Consider the following 20,651-nt stretch of genomic DNA (forward strand, 5'->3'; position numbering starts at 1 on the left):
TGATGTCTTGTTTAATATCAAATAAATATGTGAACAATTAAAGGCTTAAGCTAATAATTTTGGGGATTTTAATCTACATATTTATGACTTTTAATTTGAAAACATGATTCCACTTCGGCCATTTTGAACCCCCTGCTTGTCCAATCCCATTTCCGCCTACGTAGGGCGCAACCGCGTATTCATTCCTACCCTAAGTAGTGCACAAGTCCTCGAAAAGCGTTCAGGACCTACACCCGGCGTTCAATTATACCAAAACATATTCTTGATAGTGATTAGTATATTAAAGTGTAATAACACGTGGGTGTACGTCGTGTATGAGCACGATAAGAGAGTAAAAGTGGTCATAATGTGCTTTTGTGCTGAATAAATTACTTATTATTTTTTTGTCATTTAATTGTGCACATAGTTGCGGCCGACTTCAGTGAGGTTGGAACAGCAGCAAGGTCATTCCATGCCCACCTCCAGTGACTGTCACTGCTGGAGGCTTCTAGACTGCACGTCCTCACTATCCTGGTGCTCTTAGTGGCGCTTGTCCTCCTCCTCTTCCTCCTACTACTCCACCTCTTCCTCCTCCCTCTTTGGGGACTTTTATTCACGTGTTGTCGCGTCTCTTCACGTGTACGTCGCCATTCGGAGAGAGCGGTCCGAGTGCGTTTACCCGTGCTCGTGTTGGTTAGGATGCGCTATGTCGTGTCTCTCGGCTCTCTCGGCCTGCTCCGGCTGTTAGGCGCGCCCTGGTCCTGGAGCGTGGCCGCCGGACTCGGCCTGTACCTGGGCACCGGGGGTTGGAGATACCTGTACGTGGCCGCGCGCACCGCCAGGAGAGACCTCCAGTGAGTACCTGCGCCGCACGCGCACCGACGCGTCCTCACGCGCACGTGGGACTCACGTCCACGCCACTGTTCACGCCTTCACTTCTGGAAAAACAACCGACAGACCGACCAACTAAACAAACCCCGAGCTGTAAATGTTTTTCAGGGGGAAACTCAAACCTACAAGAAAAGTAATCATAGCTCACCGGATGACGTCATAACTGCAATATTGTTTGATCGTCATGATTATTTTGATAATTAAATGATTGTAATTTTTAAAGCTCAAATTAATTATACAGTAATGAGTTGTTTACTTCAGGCTGTAAAAAGACTGGTCAGGCTGAGATGAACTGTGTTATGAGTGGGGTGTTTTATTTAATAAATTCATTAAATAAACAATAAAACAGTAACAGTTCAATGAAACACAAACTGGGTCATGAGTGGTGGTTAGATGTTGAGTACAATGATGATGGGTGATTATTGGGAACAGACTTATGATCAGGGATTAGTTGTTGTAAAACTGGTGATTGATGATGGGTTGCTGGGAATAAAGAAAAATCTATTTTTTTTGTGAAATAGTGGTGATTGGTGGTTGATCAATGGTTAGTGGTTGGGAGCAGTGTTTACATTGGGAACAGACAGGGTTGGTCAGTTTATAGTTGTTGAGAACCATCAATAGTAATTAGATGTTTACCATCAACTTGTTGGAAAAACTGGTGAGTGGTTGTTTTAGTCACTTTGATTGAACATGTGATTCTTTGATTGAACAGGTGGTTCTTTATATGGTGATCAGTGGTTCTTTATTGTGGAGAAACAGTGGTGATCGGTGGTTCTTTATTGTGGAGAAACAGTGGTGATCAGTGGTTCTTTATTGTGGAGAAACAGTGGTGATCAGTGGTATTTAATGTGGTGAAACAGTGGTGATCGGTGGTTATTTATTGTGGAGGAACAGTGGTGATCAGTGGTTATTTATTGTGGAGAAACAGTGGTGATCGGTGGTTATTTAATGTGGTGAAACAGTGGTGATCGGTGGTTATTTATTGTGGAGGAACAGTGGTGATCGGTGGTTATTTATTGTGGAGGAACAGTGGTGATTGGTGGTTCTTTAATGTGGTGAAACAGTGGTGATCGGTGGTTATTTATTGTGGAGGAACAGTGGTGATCGGTGGTTATTTATTGTGGAGGAACAGTGGTGATCGGTGGTTATTTATTGTGGTGAAACAGTGGTGATCGGTGGTTCTTTATTGTGGAGAAACAGTGGTGATTGGTTTATAATTGGGGGAAAAACAGGTCTTCAGCATTCCACCCCCCTCCTGAATTATTTATCTAAAGATTAACCCATGTAGTGATACAAAATATAGACAAAAGTTTTTGGGCACCTGACCATAAAATTGGTATGTGCTTTCTGAACATTCCATTCCACATTTAGTCCCTGTTTACTGTTATAATAATCTCCACTCTTCTGGGCAGATGGTCCACTAGATTTTGTGGAGATTTGTGTGAGATAATAATCACTAGAATTTGGTGTACTTTCTATTCAAATTAATCTCAAAGGTGTACAGTATTGTTTAGGTCAGAGCTCTATATGAGGCAACTCAAGATCTTCCACTAGTTCATGTGATCAAAAGTCTTCATGCTACCACATCCAAAGACATTCTATACAATTGTGCCTCGAAATTTGAAGCAACAGTTTGAGAAAAGAACCACATGGGTGTCCAAATACCTTTGAATATATAGTGTTTTTCTCCTCCAGATTTACATGTGGCATTTATTAACTTGTACTGCATGTACAGTCATGTCCATCATGTAATGAATGTGTGTGTGTGTGTGTTATGTGCTGTAGCTGGCATGCTGAACATTCATGTCCTGACTTGCGTTCCTCAATGTTGTCCCTTGAATAAGTCTCAAAAGGTCTCATTTCTGAAAGTTGATTCTTCAGAGAGATTATCTGCAGCATCACTGTACAGTTTCATAAAAAATATAATATAAAGCCGTTTTTTGCCCCATGGTGGGTGTTGGGATGAAAATGATATCCTCAGTGATACAGCTGTAATATATGAGTAGATCACAATATCGCATTGTTGCATTAAAATCATATTAGGGTTGAACACACACCTTCTAGCCAATCAGAATCCAGTATTCAGGCAGTAAAGAAAGAAACATTTTACATATACGAGGTGGTATCAAAGTTTTAAGACTAACTCTTTACAAGAAAGCACCTTATGCTATTCGTGCTGGATCTCCGCAATGTTGTCAAAACGGCGACCTTTGAGCCGGATCTTCATCTTCGGGAAGAGGTCAATGTCCAAAGGACCCAAATCTGGCATGTTGTTGGGTGATGGAAGTGAGATTGCTTTGTTTCCGGCGAGAAACAGGTTTCGTGGTCAGAATAGCAGACGTGGTAACGCACATGGGCAAAATAGCACCAGTTGCACAGCTGTACACTGACTTATGAAGGTCGGTGCGGAGAAATTTTTTTCCTTCACAAATCTCACTTAGAAGACAGAGTGCAGGGTCAGTCAGGATACAACAGCCCTAGGATCAGAGAGGATTAAGGGCCTTGCTGAAGGGCCCAACAGGATTTTTCAATGATTAAACCAGAGCCTTTACGACTGAGCATACACTGCCCTGCAAAACCCTGCGATAACACTAATATAATTCTCATTTTTAATTCAGCAGAGGGGGTGTGATTATTACCTTCTCACTCATTAGTTTCTCTGTGATGTACTCATTATTATCGCTGCATGCGCCTCAATAGATTAAATAGATTTAATAAATATAGACGTCTCATGTCCTAACACCCTCATGTGGTATTTGTTTCTCTCACATTGTGCTGGAGAATATATCTTTTTAGATCATTTCATTTCTTTCAGATCCACTTATGATAATCTCGCTTATGCTGTTACACTCTGCTGCGTTCATTGTGGTCTTTATTAACTCGCCTTTGTTTGACAAGCCGTGCACAGGATGGTGTGTGTGTGTGTGTGTGTGTGTTGCTGTTGCACCTCAACAAAGTGGTGAATGATCTGAATGAAAACAAAAATTGAGCCAAATAGCTTTTATTTTACTGCTTTTTTTATATATATATAAAACCTACTAAACACTTGAAATCTGTTCGGATTTGCGTTTACGTTTAGCCGGTCAGATTTGAACCCTGGTGCCGTCACTTCCACCATGCCCTTCTTTAGTCAGGTGAGATTCCACATGAATAGACGGTGTCACCCGGATGATGTTAAGGTTCCCTTTTGAGTCTGGTTCCTCTCAAGGTTTCTTCCTCATACCATCTCGGGAAGTTTTTCTTGCCGCTGTCAGTTGATCTCGGTCTGTCTGCTTGGAGACAGCAGCAGCATCACAGGTTGTTTTGCTTCAACTGTACATAATTAATAAATTCTTTATCATTTATGAATGAAAAGTGGGAAAAAAAAGGTGCTTTTTACTTGACACATGTACTTTTACAGCACATTGAAATACTTTTTTTGCGTGTCCCAACAATGGGACCCCCTGGGCTTGAACCCCCGAGTCTTAACGCTGAGATTAAATCCCTGCCTTGTGATTACACTAATATCTATAATAAGATCATGGCACATTTATTTCCCTTTATGAAGGTGTAAAGACATGATATGCGAGTCCCAGAAGTATTTGTGAGATGTTTAGCAGATGCGTCCTACTTTCAAATGGATTTGATGCTTGAAGGCAAATTCATACAGTAAAAATAACCAACCTCCTCATTACTAATACATTTTTATAATCTGGTGATATACACAATATGGACAAAAGTTTGTGGACACCTGACCAAAAGATTGGTTTGTGCTTCTTTTCAAAACATCCCATTACACATTTAATCCTTATTTGCTATTATAATAACTTCTTCTGGGAAGATGTTCCACTCGATTTTTTGTGGAGATTTGTGCAAGCTTCATTCAACCACAATTGTGTTAATTAAGACGGGTGTTGATGTTGTTGAGATGAGGAGGCCTCGAGTTCAGTCAGTGTGATAAAATCATCTTAAATTCATCCCAAAGGTGTGCAATAGGGTTGAGTCGGAGCTCTATGGCAGGATATCTTCCACTCCAATCTATGTAAAGATGATCTTCATGGAGCTAGAGCTTTGTGCACAGGAGCATCATCATACTGGAACAAGTTTGGGTCTCCTAGTTTAAGTTAAAGTAAAATTTCATGCTGCAGCTTTCAAAGACATCTATGTGCCTCCAACAGTTTAAGGAAGAAGCACATATATGATTGGGAAGGTCATGTGTCCCAATACTTTTGTTTCTGTAGTGTGTATAGGGTGGTTACCTGTTACTAGGTACGACATGTTACATTGTAGGTGTCACATGAGCCATTTTTATAGCACAAAATCCCTTCAGACAAGTTTTGTTTTAATAAATACATCAAACGTGAAAAAAAGTTTATTTAAGGTGGGACATTTCTTCAAAGTGTAAAAATAAATCCATGTTTTTGCTCGTTGCCTTCTCATTAGCTGACTTCTTCTCTTGAGATGTTCACCGCTTTTTATTTCACATCAACGTCTTGTCTTTATCTTTCCACTCCAGTGGTGTCCTGGTGCTCCTGAGGGTGAAGCTGGTGCTGTGGCGTCACATGCATAATGGCAGCACCATCCCCTCCATCTTCACCCAGACTGTTGCACGGCACCCGGACAAACCCGCCCTGGTGTACGAGGTCACAGGAGAAACATGGACCTTCTCCGAGCTGGACCAGCTGAGCAACGGCGTGGCTCAGTGGGCTCTGGGTCAGGGCTGGGGCTCGGGGGATGTGGTGGCTCTGCTGATGGAGAGCAGACCTCTGCAGGTGGCTCTGTGGCTCGGCCTGGCTAAAATCGGCATCGAGTCGGCGCTCATCAACTTTAACCTGAGGCGAGACTCTCTAATGCACTGCCTGGGCGTGTCGAGATCACGGGCGCTTGTTTTTGGGGCGGAGCTTGCTGATGGTAAGGTGTGCTATAGATTAGTCTGATTTTTCTACCATGTGCTTCACAGCTGCTAAACATTTATGTATATTGAAATAAGATTTCACAATTTTTACAATTTCCCTGGGGATGAATAAAGTATTCTGGTTTTAATAGTGGAATAAAAAATTTAGTTTTGCTTCCTTCAGGGAAATAAACTTCAAAATCTGGTATTTAATTATGAAGTATTCTTGGCCTACTTTCTGATTTATGTAAATGGTAATATTTATTTATATCATTTGCTTTCCTATTGATCAATCTCTTGTAACTTCACGGAATACTGAATGTCTTTACAGTGTGTATGTGTGTGTGTGTGTGTGTGTGTGTGTGTGTGTGTGTGTGTGTGTGTGTGTGTGTGTGTGTGTGTATATATATATATATATATATATTATACACACAGTATTATATCAGAAAAAATATATATATATTTAATAATATATATCTGATTTATTTTGTATTTTATAGCTGTTGGCAAATTACAATTCAAATATATAGTTGTCAAATAATGATAGAATTTTTTTTTTATCCATTTATAGTTGCATTTAAAATGGAATCAAAAGTTATCTGGGAGTTATTAATACAAAATAAATCCTCTGCTTGCTATGTGGCTAAGTTATAGATTTAAAAAGTTCTGAGACTCATTCCTTAAACGTCGAATTAACATTTAATATTTATACAACGAGAATTATTTGGGATTTGAATGTATATAATGTGTGCAATCACGTCTGTTTCCCTCTTCAGTTTTTAATCATCTGTTCTGCCGTGTCTCTCTGTAGCCGTGTCGGAGGTGAGATCCTCTCTGAGTGACTCAATGGCTCTCTTCTGCACCGGAGAGCTGAGTCCTGATCACATGGCCTCACTCAAAGCTCAACCTTTCGACCCGCTGCTGGCGTCTGCACCACGTCACCCTCCTTCCTGCACCCCATCTAAGGGCTTCAGCGGTGAGCAGCTCGTACGCCTTCACAGCTTCGCTCCAAGTGTTTATAAAAGTCACAGCGGTGAAGTGAATTTTAGCAGTTTGTCTGAATTGACACTGTGTATAAAAGCATTTTTCACCATTGCCAATATTGTAGTTTCGAAGTCATGATGAGGACAAATGATTAGCTGAACTTTAGGTATAATTATAAATATATAAAATGAAATACTAATATAATACAAAATAAGATTTTTATGATCCTATGATTTTGTGATAAATAATATTTTGGATGCTAATTTTAAACCATTCTCAGAAACCTAAAGCCCCCAGCAAAAAAATCAGTAAATAAATTTTTTTTTAAATTTGCGGAACCTGAGTATGGGATTTCTAAATATTACAGTTATGAATATTGTAATATAAAAAATTGCATACTTTGTTTCCAGTTTTCGAAATGTGAATGAATTAATTGATATAATTTAATTTATTAAGTGTGGTTTATTTAAAATTTATATTAAATCTTTTTTTTTTTTTACTGTTGTCTGTCTAATTAAGTACAGTACTACAATAAAAAAATCCATGTCCTTTCAGTAAGAAATCAGCAAAGCTCTACAAACAGCTGAATGTGTGCTTTCAGATGATAAATTTGCACTAAAAAATCGTTTTTTGGTCCTTAAACTTATGTAGGTTACATGTTTTGCTTGAACATTAGTTCTAGACCACAGGGAAATTCTATATACAAGGAAAAAACAATATCTCAGATTTAAAGTGTACTGATCACCACAAACCAAACCTCTCCTCATTAGTCTCGTTCACGTACACGGTTGGCGTTGGTCCATGAGGCCCTTCTGTTCTTTCCAAAGGCATTGAGCTCTATTTAAAAAAGTTCCCAAGACTGCAGGATAAGAAAGTGTTTTCAGTCCTCCTGGGATGCTTTTTAGAATCTATTTATTTTTTTAATTAAATGTGTGTATATGTATATATTACTATAGCATCTAAAGACATGTATACTGTTGTGTACAATTGGGACATTACATGGGATCATCAGTGCACAAGGCCCCTCATACTCATGCTGTTTTTTTGTTTTTGTTTGTTTGTTTTTTTTGTCTACAGATCGTTTGTTCTACATTTATACCTCCGGTACAACCGGACTTCCCAAAGCTGCTATAATTGTGCACAGTCGGTACGTGTTCCACATACGCCCTTTAAAATTCAGACATGCCTGAATTTGTGTTTCTTGAGTTATTTAAAGTTTATAAATGTTGTACATTGTGTGTGTGTGTGTGTGTGTGTGTGTGTGTGTGTGTGTGTGTGTGTGTGTGTTTTCCTTACTTTTAAAGGTATTTTAGAATGGCCGCTTTTGGGTATTATGCATTCGGCATGAAGCCAGACGACATCGTGTACGACTGCTTACCTCTCTATCATTCAGCAGGTAAACAGGAAAAAATCACCAGAAACAATAAATGAACAAACAAAGCATTACATAATAAGATTTAGACTCTGGAGGTGTGTAAAATGTTTAACATCGGGGAACCGAGGGAAATGTTATGAAAGATTCATTTTTAATACAAGTTGTTTATCTATAAGTAGAAAAGAGCTGCAGGGTGTGCCAGTGTAATTCAACAGTACACGGTTTAATTTATTCGACAGAGGAGTGTTCGTGCATTACACCATCTGTTCATTGTTCTGTCAGTTATTCAGGATTAAACCCTGAAGCCGCCGCACAGTAAATGTCCAGTCAGTAAAGTTTCACTCTGAATCATAACACAGGATTCACACTGCACTTGCACAAGTTTGGTTTGGTTTTTCACACTTTTTAAATTTTTATTTTATTTATTTATTTATTTATTTATTTATTTTTACATTAAAGAATGTAAATAATTGATTTACATTAAAAACTAGTACAATTACCGGTATTTTAAATTGTGTACTAAACTGTTATTTGTAATATTAAACTAAACATTTCAAATGATATTAAATTATAAATGAACTTGATATTACAAGTTACAGCACCTGTCAAAAGTTAGGAAACAGTGTTTTATGGTTTTTGAGAGACACGTGCATGTGCCTTTTGTTTGTATGCAACCAGCTAGGTAATGTTAAGGTATAAGTATGCAACAATTTAATTTTGACCAAACAAATATGTCCAGATGTTCTAATTTTTTTTTTTTTATTGAAAAATCCTCCCTCAGAATGAATGAGCTGCACGGGTTTTTGGCATTCAGACAGTTTGTTTCTCCTAACATTTAGCTGAAACACTTCGCCGTGCCTCTTGTAAAACTTGGCAACGTTGTTTTTCACTAGTTGGAGATTTTTTTTTATGATCCAGTTCATCCCAGAGCAGTTTAATGGGATTTAGGTGCGGTGACTGGGCAGGACGTTCCATTATAGATATCACTCCAGACCACTGTTTGCTCTCTAAATAATGCCTGGATGCTTCAGCTCATCTTATTGTTGTTTTAGATTTATGTAAATTGTATAATATATAAAAAAATAATTTGGGGGGAAAAACAGAGATAAACAATTAAATCAAGGATTATCTTTATTAAAACTTTTATTTATTTATTTATTTTCTAGGTAATATAATTGGTGTTGGCCAGTGTTTAATCAACGGACTGACGGTGGTGGTGAAGAAGAAGTTCTCAGCTAGCCGCTTCTGGGAAGACTGCATTAAATACAACTGCACTGTAAGTCACTGATTTGATATTATTGATTTGAGTTATTAATACAATTTTTAGATTTAGCATTCCAAGCTTTCTCAGAGTCAGGGGCATAGTGACGAAAGCAGCCGTCACATCAGAAATGAGGAGGTGGTAGCTCAGTGGTTAAGGCATTGGGCTTTGGATCAGAAGATCACAAGTTCAAATCCCACCACCACTAAGCTGCCACTGCTGGGCCCTTGAGCAAAGCCCTAAAACCATCCCCTGCTCAGTTGTAAGTCGCTCTGGATAAGGGCGTCTGCCAAAATGCCGCAATTGTAAATGTAAGTGAAATAACAAGCTAGCTAGCTGGCTGAAGATTGCTTTTTACTGAATCAGTACTTTCTTCTCCAGAAACACGTCACATAAGAACTGTGCATAATTGCACAATCATTTTGCGACCCCCTGTGAAAAGTCATTTATGAAGTGAAAAATTGCTCCAAATCGACTTTAGAGAGTGTAATTTAGCGAGCCGGTACAGTTGATCAAGACCGGTTGAGGGTTAGGGGCCATGCTCAAGGGCCCAGCAGTAGTAGCTAGGTGAAAGGATTTGAACTCACATCTTTCTGATCAGAAGTCGAACACTAACCACTGCGCCACCATTTTACTTTTGTGTCTATTGACAATTGTAATTTACTGTAATGTAATTGTATTTTACTGCCAGACAAGGATCAGGCGAGGAGTTCCTCAAGGTTTAGGCCTGGTCACTGTTAAAGTTACATTCTGCATTTCACTGTGAAATCCCAGAGTGTGGTTTCCTAACCTTAGCATTAAATAACTTCAGAAACCTTAAAAAAGAACAACCGGATTATTTTGATCGAGTCCTCACACATATTCTTTGCTTGTTTTACACTCTGTTTGACCTGTAGTGGTAACGTTAATAGTGAGTGATCTGATACTAGTGAAAGTAGTACCTAACTGACTAGTGTAGCAACTGCTATAGTAGTACTAGTATAAGTATTAATACTATTACTAGTGTGTGTGTGTGTGTGTGTGTGTGTGTGTGTGTGTGTGTGTGTGTGTGTGTGTGTGTGTGTGTGTATATTATATATATTATTCATACTTATGCTTATAGTCAGATTATATTTTAATTTATTTTTATACTTGTTTTATTTATTTTTACATTATTATTATTTTTTTTTTTAATTGTATATTATATTGCTTTATGTATGTGTATGTGACAAATAAAAATGTATAATAGTGGTCATAGTCCTAACTGTGCATTAGTAAAAGAATATGTAGTAACCAGAGTACATCTAAAAATAATAGCAGTAATACTAGTTAGCACTTAGTGAAGCAAGCGCATTGGTAATATTATAAGTAGTAGCAACATTAGTAGTAGTGATAGTAGTCATAGTGATAGTACGAACTGTAGTACTGAGTGTAGCAAGAACATTAATAATAGTGTAGCAGTAGTAGTAAAACTAGTAAAAGTACTATTTAAAGCAATAAGTGAAGCAAGAGCATTAGTAATAGTATAAGAAATAGTACTAACATTAGTACTTGTAATAGTAGTAATACAAACTCGCAGTTAGTGAAGCAAGAGCATTAGTATAATTAGTAGGAATAGTCATAATAGTCATAGAAAAGGTAACGAGTGTTAGTAGAATTAGAAGTAATACTGGTATTCGGAGAATTAGAACTAATAGCAGTACCGCTAATAAGTGGTAATATTACAGTGTTAATAGAAGTAATAGCAGTAGTATTAACAGTAGGATTAGTTTTAATAGCAGTAGTATTGAAAGTAGGATTAGTTTTAATAGCAGTATTATTGAAAGTAGGATTAGTTTTAATATCAGTAGTATTAATAGTAGGATTAGTTTTAAAAGCAGTAGGATTAGTTTTAAAAGCAGTAGTATTAAAAGTAGGATTAGTTTTAATAGCAGTAGTATTAACAGTAGGATTAGTTTTAAAAGCAGTAGGATTAGTTTTAAAAGCAGTAGGATTAGTTTTAATAGCAGTAGTATTAATAGTAGGATTAGTTTTAAAAGCAGTAGTATTAACAGTATGATTAGTTTTAATAGCAGTAGTATTAAAAGTAGGATTAGTTTTAATAGCAGTAGTATTAACAGTAGGATTAGTTTTAAAAGCAGTAGTATTAACAGTAGGATTAGTTTTAAAAGCAGTAGTATTAACAGTAGGATTAGTTTTAATAGCAGTAGTATTAACAGTAGGATTAGTTTTAATAGCAGTAGTATTAATAGTAGGATTAGTTTTAAAAGCAGTAGTATTAACAGTATGATTAGTTTTAATAGCAGTAGTATTAAAAGTAGGATTAGTTTTAATAGCAGTAGTATTAACAGTAGGATTAGTTTTAAAAGCAGTAGTATTAACAGTAGGATTAGTTTTAAAAGCAGTAGTATTAACAGTAGGATTAGTTTTAATAGCAGTAGTATTAACAGTAGGATTAGTTTTAAAAGCAGTAGTATTAACAGTATGATTAGTTTTAATAGCAGTAGTATTAAAAGTAGGATTAGTTTTAAAAGCAGTAGTATTAACAGTATGATTAGTTTTAATAGCAGTAGTATTAAAAGTAGGATTAGTTTTAATAGCAGTAGTATTAACAGTAGGATTAGTTTTAATAGCAGTAGTATTAAAAGTAGGATTAGTTTTAATAGCAGTAGTATTAACAGTAGGATTAGTTTTAAAAGCAGTAGTATTAACAGTAGGATTAGTTTTAATAGCAGCAGTATTAAAAGTAGGATTAGTTTTAAAGCAGCAGTATTAACAGCATGATTAGTTTTAACAGCAGTAGTATTAACAGCAGGATTAGTTTTAAAAGCAGTAGGATTAGTTTTAATAGCAGCAGTATTAATAGCAGGATTAGTTTTAATAGCAGCAGTATTAATAGCAGGATTAGTTTTAAAAGCAGCAGGATTAGTTTTAATAGCAGCAGTATTAAAAGTAGGATTAGTTTTAACAGCAGCAGTATTAACAGCAGGATTAGTTTTAATAGCAGCAGTATTAAAAGTAGGATTAGTTTTAAAAGCAGTAGGATTAGTTTTAAAGCAGCAGTATTAATAGCAGGATTAGTTTTAAAAGCAGTAGTATTAACAGTAGGATTAGTTTTAATAGCAGTAGTATTAAAAGTAGGATTAGTTTTAAAAGCAGTAGGATTAGTTTTAAAAGCAGTAGTATTAATAGTAGGATTAGTTTTAAAAGCAGTAGTATTAACAGTAGGATTAGTTTTAATAGCAGTGGTATTAAAAGTAGGATTAGTTTTAATAGCAGTAGTATTAATAGATACTCACACTAGTAATAGTAGTAAAAACGGTAGCAATACCAATAGTAATGTTAAAAGTAAATGCCAAAGTAGTCAAAGTAGAAGTAGTACTATTACTACTAAAAGTAGCAGTAGTATTTATTAGTGCAGTATTTGTGGAGCTGCCTGCTTCCTACTTTAGCTGATTAAACCACAGATTTGTGTTGCAGTGTGATGTTAATCGCTCTGCTTGATCTCCCCATGTTCCTCTAGGTTGTGCAGTACATCGGTGAAATCTGCCGTTACCTTTTGTCTCAGCCCGTGCGCTCATCCGAGCGTGGGCACCGTGTGCGCCTGGCTGTAGGTAATGGGCTCCGCCCCAGCGTCTGGGAGGCCTTTACTCAGCGATTCGGCATTAAACAAATCGGCGAGTTCTACGGAGCTACAGAGTGTAACTGCAGCATCGCCAACATGAACGGCAAGGTCAGGCTCTAGAGCAACTCCGTAACAATCATCATAAACTGTATGTCATGCTGTGACAGTTTTTATTCATAAAACCCATATAAGCACAACCACAGCTCATGACACAAGTGTAGTTTGTGGCATGTGTTCAGGGTTGCCAGGTTTGCAGGATTCCTCTTACTTATCACTTATGTTTTGTGGAAATATTTTTACATTAAATGTTTTGCCTTCTTTTGCAATGTTTTGAACAGACCTCTAGCATTGGTGTTATAATGCCTTATTAAACCTGTTCTACACATTAGTTTATATATATATATATATATATATATATATATATATATATATATATATATATATATATATATATATTAGATGTCAACAATTAATCGACGATCGATTAATTGTCGATAAATATTTTAATCGATAAACCTTATCGACGGTCGATTAAGCATGATCACCATTAACGTGCATAGTTTGAGACGTAGGCAGCTAGCTGGTTTGCCAACCGCCAAAAGAGGACGACGCACGCGGCTTATGCCAAAACATGTAAAGTACAGCAGTTGTGAAGGAAAATGAAGCGAGCACGCAAGAGTTTTGTTTGGGCTCATTTTATTTCAAATGGTGATAATGTTAATTGCAAACATTGTGCCTGTGTTTTAAAATATAATTCATCAACGAGCACCATGATATATCATTTGAAAAAAGTGCATCCAGCGGTTTCCGGGACAGGATTTGATTCAACACAGCCAACAATAACCTCCATTTTAGCTGCATTTAGTCGCTAACCGCCCGAGCAAGCGCTCCGTTAATATTCCGCTGACGCTCGCCGTAAACCAGTTCCAGCTCCGACATGAAGTTTTTCTAGTATGCCTAATTGTTTACTGTTTGTACCAAAATTCTTTTATAATTGTCTAAAATTATGCATGCTGATAAATAGCAATTATTATGTTTCCAAACTATTTTTTAATTCTTCTTAATTGTATTAATTGTATTAATTAAAATGTATTAAATATATTAATCTATCCTTAGCAAACATTCCTAAAATGCAAAAACTGAAAAAGTGTATTTGATTTTCATTCACTTTATTTCCGTGAAAATAGCTGGCGTTGTTGTTCAATAGAATATTCAAAATAGGCTCATTAAAACACAAACGCACACACTCACACGAGATGAAATTTGCGTTGATCTTTACAAAATACACATGGATTATAAAGCATGTGAAAAGCACACACAAGATAAAATGCACTTAGAACGCTTGGATTATGAACTGGGTTGAGCGAGCGGAGTGGAATCTTCAGAAAGGCGCTCTGCGCTCTTAAGGAAATATTACCACTCCGCTTCGCTCAGCTCATATGCCAGAGTGCATCTGAGACTGCGTTATATTAGTCATTGTATTTGAATTAAATAATTATATGAAATGATCAATCGATTCATTTTATAATCCTACTAGCCTTTTATTTACAGTAAAAACCCTTTCCTTTGTGGAAGGACACTTTCGTTTTTAGTGTCATTGCACAATAATTCATGCGATAACTACTGTAGACGCATCTTGCAGTATGAAGGTTAACGATTAATCGATTAATTGATCGTTAATTTAATCGACGATCGATCATGAGAATTTGTCGAAATTGACATCCCTAATATATATATATACAGGGAGTGCAGAATTATTAGGCAAGTTGTATTTTTGAGGATTAATTTTATTTGAGGATTTAATTTGAACAACAACCATGTTCTCAATGAACACAAAAAACTCATTAATATCAAAGCTGAATATTTTTGGAAGTAGTTTTTAGTTTTAGCTATTTTAGGGGGATATCTGTGTGTGCAGGTGACTATTACTGTGCATAATTATTAGGCAACTTAACAAAAAACAAATTCATACCCATTTCAATTATTTATTTTTACCAGTGAAACCAATATAACATCTCAACATTCACAAATATACATTTCTGACATTCAAAAACCAAACAAAAACAAATCAGTGACCAATATAGCCACCTTTCTTTGCAAGGACACTCAAAAGCCTGCCATCCATGGATTCTGTCAGTGTTTTGATCTGTTCACCATCAACATTGCGTGCAGCAGCAACCACAGCCTCCCAGACACTGTTCAGAGAGGTGTACTGTTTTCCTCCTTGTAAATCGCACATTTGATGATGGACCACAGGTTCTCAATGGGGTTCAGATCAGGTGAACAAGGAGGCCATATCATTAGATTTTCTTCTTTTATACCCTTTCTTGCCAGCCACGCTGTGGAGTACTTGGACGGTGTGATGGAGCATTGTCCTGCATGAAAATCATGTTTTTCTTGAAGGATGCAGACTTCTTCCTGTACCACTGCTTGAAGAAGGTGTCTTCCAGAAACTGGCAGTAGGACTGGGAGTTCAGCTTGACTCCATCCTCAACCCGAAAAGGCCCCACAAGCTCATCTTTGATGATACCAGCCCAAACCAGTACTCCACCTCCACCTTGCTGGCGCCTGAGTCGGACTGGAGCTCTCTGCCCTTTACCAATCCAGCCACGGGCCCATCCATCTGGCCCATCAAGACTCACTCATTTCATCAGTCCATAAAACCTTAGAAAATCAGTCTTGAGATATTTCTTGGCCCAGTCTTGACGTTTCAGCTTGTGTGTCTTGTTCAGTGGTGGTCGACTTTCTGCCTTTCTTACCTTGGCCATGTCTCTGAGTATTGCACACCTTGTGCTTTTGGGCACCCAGTGATGTTGCAGCTCTGAAATATGGCCAAACTGGTGGCAAGTGGCATCTTGGCAGCTGCACGCTTGACTTTTCTCAGTTCACGGGCAGTTATTTTGCGCCTTGGTTTTCCACACGCTTCTTGCGACCCTGTTGACTATTTTGAATGAAACGCTTGATTGTTCGATGATCACGCTCAGAAGCTTGGCTATTTTAAGACTGCTGCATCCTCTGCAATATATCTCACTATTTTTGACTTTTCTGAGCCTGTCAAGTCCTTCTTTTGACCCATTTTGCCAAAGGAAAGGAAGTTGCCTAATAATTATGCACACCTGATATAGGGTGTTGATGTCATTAGACCACACCCCTTCTCATTACAGAGATGCACATCACCTAATATGCTTAATTGGTAGTAGGCTTTCCAGCCTATACAGCTTGGAGTAAGACAACATGCATAACGAGGATGATGTGGTCAAAATACTCATTTGCCTAATAATTCTGCACTCCCTATATATATATATATATATATATATATCACAATGAATATTTTTTCATACCTGGCAACCCTATTTTCATACATTTGCTATGCGACTCTTATGTGCAGATTGGATCGTGTGGTTTCATCAGCATGATTTTGCCGAGCGTCTACCCCATCCGCCTAGTGAAGGTAAACGAGGAGAACATGGAGCTGGTGAGGAACAAGGATGGACTTTGTGTTCCATGTCAACCAGGTGAGTTTTCCAGACTAAGTGCAAGTCTGTAGATTTATGATAAGACTGCAAATGCAGCTGTGCGGTCAGCCGCTACGCAATTTGCTTACTTATCTTTGTACGTAAAAAACTTTACTCAATAGAGGGCGCACCAGACCCGGAACGTGAAAGGTTGTCAGGTTTCCATAGTTACTTGTAGTTTTCCTCCTAAATGGGGTTTAATCCAAATCACATTAATAGCACAAAAAGTTATTTTATCTAAAAACAAAAAGCTATATACGCTGAGAACTATAAATAAAGTCACTTAGACCTTAATGTGTGCAGTCAGTATAAAGTTCAGGAATAAAAAAATCCCTCTGGCTAAAATGAATAACCAGAATGTTGTTGTACATTTACTGAAAATGCCTTAGTTCAAGAATCGATCAGAAAAAAAAACATGTTAGGAGAGAGAGAGATGTTGAGGACACCTCATGTTATGCTGCTTGTTGTACTATTTAGAAATATAGCATTTATTTTTAACTATAAACCGAATGTACCCAATATTCTCAGGAGAACCCGGGCTGCTGGTGGGTAAAATCAACCAGCAGGATCCCCTGCGTCGCTTCGACGGCTACGCCAATCAGGAGGCCACCAGGAAGAAGATCGCCTACAATGTTTTCAAGAAAAACGACTCCGCCTACTTGTCAGGTGAGTCACTGTGACCTTCTAAAGGTGGAATGTAAAGAGAATTCACAGGATTTGCATTTCGCATGTGGGCAAATCGAATTAAATTTATTTACAGAATTAAATTGGAACAGAATATACCTTTACAGACATGATTTCCCTGACATTACTACATATTTAATATCCTTGCTGTCGAGATGCTCCTGTGTCGGTCATGGATCATGAAAAGTTTAACTTAAATCTGTCATGGGGGATTGGATTTATTAACACACAGAAAAATATTTATTTAAAGATTTTCTTTTCACATAACACACATCCTCATTTTATAACACTTCAGGCTCCTCCTACCGAAGCATCGAATCTTCCACTATTCAGTGTCTCCCCTATAGAACACTGCAAAGAAAGGAGCTGATGAATGTCTGACTATGCTTCATTATTATAGGTATTGTGCTGCATCTTTTGTGACCTCAGGTGACGTTTTGGTGATGGATGAACTGGGCTACATGTACTTCCGGGACCGTGGTGGGGACACGTTTCGCTGGAAGGGTGAAAACGTCTCCACTACTGAAGTGGAAGGAACCCTAAGCAGCCTGCTGGGCCAGACGGACGTGGCAGTGTATGGAGTCACTGTGCCAGGTCGGGCTGCTGTTTGAGCAACATTGGAAATGGACATGAGCATTTCAAGACATTTTAACTGTTGGACATTTAAAATGAATACTGACCTCTGAGGGAAGTTGTAAGAGATTTCACAATTTGTATGTTGCATATTACAGGTGTGGAGGGAAAAGCAGGGATGGCCGCAATCGCCGACTGCACGGGGAACTTTAACTGTGAATCCTTTCTCAGAGAAGTCCAGAAGGTGTTGCCTCCGTACGCTCGGCCAGTTTTTCTCCGCATCTCCCCACAAGTAGACACTACAGGTGAGATCCGGTCACAGCTCACTGCATTTTGACACATTCGCATGTTGTATGTAGGAGTTTCGAACTCTGATCGGTGTACACTGCTCACTTAAAAACAGATGAGCCAATCAACATGTGAATTTAAAATGATTGGTAATTGAGTAGATACGAAAGTCTTAAGAGGCCTTGCGTTATGATATTTTTTCGTTCTTGGTTTTTTTCGATCACAACATAACATTAATTCCTTGTGATCGGTACTTTATATTCAGTGTAAGCATGTTCTAGAGGCAGCATCATCCCCACATCCTGGATAATAATAATAACCCTTTCTGGTAGTGGGCACGTGGATGCTGCCTCTAGACATTCCCTGATGCACAGAATACACAAAAAAATACTAGTGCTGATCACGAGAAAGAAAAAATATATGGCCTGGTAGGACTTTCGTAGATGTTTTAAACTGATACATATTGATCACTGGAAGCCCCGCACCACCTGCTAAACTCTGGGGGGGTTCTGGACAGGTAACACAGAAGACGCTCCAGAATGAGAAATGAAGGAACGGGGAGAAAACAGCGAGGGGCGAAGAGAAGATACATTTGGAAACCCGTTTCCGCCAAAATAAAAACAAAAAATTTAATTACTGCTAATTTACTACTTAATATTTTTAATTAGCCAATCATGCAGCATCACCCCCTGTGTGGTGCCAGAAAGCTTTACCGATTGTAAATGAAATGAGCTACAATCAATAAAAGCGCATGGTATTAAACTGAGCCTCCGAATCCTGGAGAGAACTGTCTAACAATCAGCTATGGAGGAGACGGAACAAGACAGATGAAGCAGAGGAACCTCGTTCATACACGAACTCCAAAATTCAGGCCCACAACATGGTTACCAGTGGATGCACAGAATATATATATTATATAATTTTTTTTTTTTTTTTTTTTTTTTTTAAAAGAGTAATCTGAAATACATTTTTATTTATGATTTTTTTAAATTTATGTATTTGTATTTACATAAAAAAATGTATCAGCTATTATTTGATTACTTAAATAATCGATATCAGCAGCCCTACAATAATGAATAGATTTTTATCAATGTGAACTCATCTGATTGTTAACATCAGTATGATTTTATATTTTGCAATTTTTCTTTACTGGAAAGGGAAATGAGGCAGGAAGGGAAAGTGGTAGCTCCAGTGGTTAAGGCATCGGATTTCAGTTCAGCAGGTCACTGGTTTATATCACTGCACCACCAATCTGCTGGACCAAACTTATGCATTCTTTTATTATCGCTTTATCTTTGTAAAGCTGCTTTAAGCAGTTTCCATTGTTAAAAGCGTTTTACAAATAATGCATTTAATTGAAGTTTTGGCTTCACCTCTGACTGATATTAAACACAGACACTGGAAACTAAACATTTGCTTTTCATAAATGTTTGTTATCCATTATTTCTTGTTTGTTCACTCCATTTGCATTATTTCATCTCTCTCTACAGGTACATTCAAAATCCAGAAGACCAGGTTACAGAAGGAGGGATTTAACCCCCGCATCACATCAGACCGGATCTACTTCCTGAACTCCAGAGCAGGGCGTTACGAGGCAGTAACTGGGGAAATGTATAATGCCTTAGTGGAAGCTAGGATACCTCTGTGAGACAGGATGGGGAACAGGTAAAGCCCGGGGCATTTTCAGGTATCAGTTGTCGAAATGAAAGAAAAGAAATTAGGATCCTTGCTGTGGATCGTAACGCTAAAATATTTAGAGACGACATTTTAACGTTTAGCACTGTCTAACTGAATAGCACTATGTTGAAAAAGTGGTCATTTTTACTTTAGAGAGAAAAAAAGATTTTTACAGCATGAAAAATGTGCCTTTTTCTTGCATGGGATGCACATTAGATTAAAGGGTTCCCCAACAGGTTTCTCGATCTGTTACCAGCAAAAAGCTCTGTCTAACGTTTTTATTTTGAGAGGTGTGTGGGGTGATTTTTTTTTTTTTTTTTTTTTTTTAGTAAAGGAAGATTTCTGAGGTAATTTTTTTTCCTGAGGTCATATATTGCCTGTATATTGGTGTTATTTTAATGAATTATGCTGAACAAAACGATTGCGTGACTGTACCTATACAAGACGTGAAGTATTCTCCGGACACCAGAGCCATTGATTTTTTTTCTTATTATTTTCCTCATTATTCTCCTACTGATACTGTGACACAAACACAGAACTGGCAGCACAAATGAATTTAGTTTGTTTTATTTTTTTTGTCCATTTTACCACTAGTATTAGACACAAATACTTTAAAAGCAATAAATAAAACCTCCTAAAAACAAAGTCTATAGATTTTTTTTATAATAATAGTAATAATAATAAAAAAAACCCTATCTGGGTTGCCAAACACTAACATCGATGATGTTTTCCGCACTGACCGTGTGTTTGATGAGATTTTTTTTAATGACTGTAGATGGAGATTTTAAAAGACATCTAACACAAAGTGCCTTAACGTCTTTTCTCGAATTCCTGACTGTCTAAGTAAATAATTATCCATTGTAATATCATTTGCTTTGAACATTCGTGTTCTTCTGTTACACTCTGTGGGTCATCAGCCCTGACACTCGTCCTTTTTCTAATATGAT

General features: G+C 37.5%; 1 protein-coding gene across 1 annotated transcript; it reads left to right on the plus strand.

Annotated features, from left to right (window-relative positions):
* Positions 1 to 20,349, plus strand: slc27a1a (solute carrier family 27 member 1a). Its single transcript, XM_046834636.1, has 12 exons — positions 1 to 833; positions 5,366 to 5,760; positions 6,555 to 6,719; positions 7,805 to 7,874; positions 8,032 to 8,123; positions 9,269 to 9,378; positions 12,866 to 13,075; positions 16,356 to 16,482; positions 17,011 to 17,148; positions 17,596 to 17,760; positions 17,898 to 18,044; positions 19,518 to 20,349. Exons 1-12 carry the CDS (start codon positions 679 to 681, stop codon positions 19,673 to 19,675), a joined length of 1,932 nt encoding a protein of 643 aa, XP_046690592.1. The 5' UTR covers positions 1 to 678; the 3' UTR covers positions 19,676 to 20,349.
* Positions 20,350 to 20,651: the final 302 nt, after the last annotated feature.

The sequence above is a fragment of the Silurus meridionalis genome, chromosome 22 (genome assembly GCF_014805685.1).
Source record: "Silurus meridionalis isolate SWU-2019-XX chromosome 22, ASM1480568v1, whole genome shotgun sequence".
NCBI lineage: Eukaryota > Metazoa > Chordata > Actinopteri > Siluriformes > Siluridae > Silurus > Silurus meridionalis.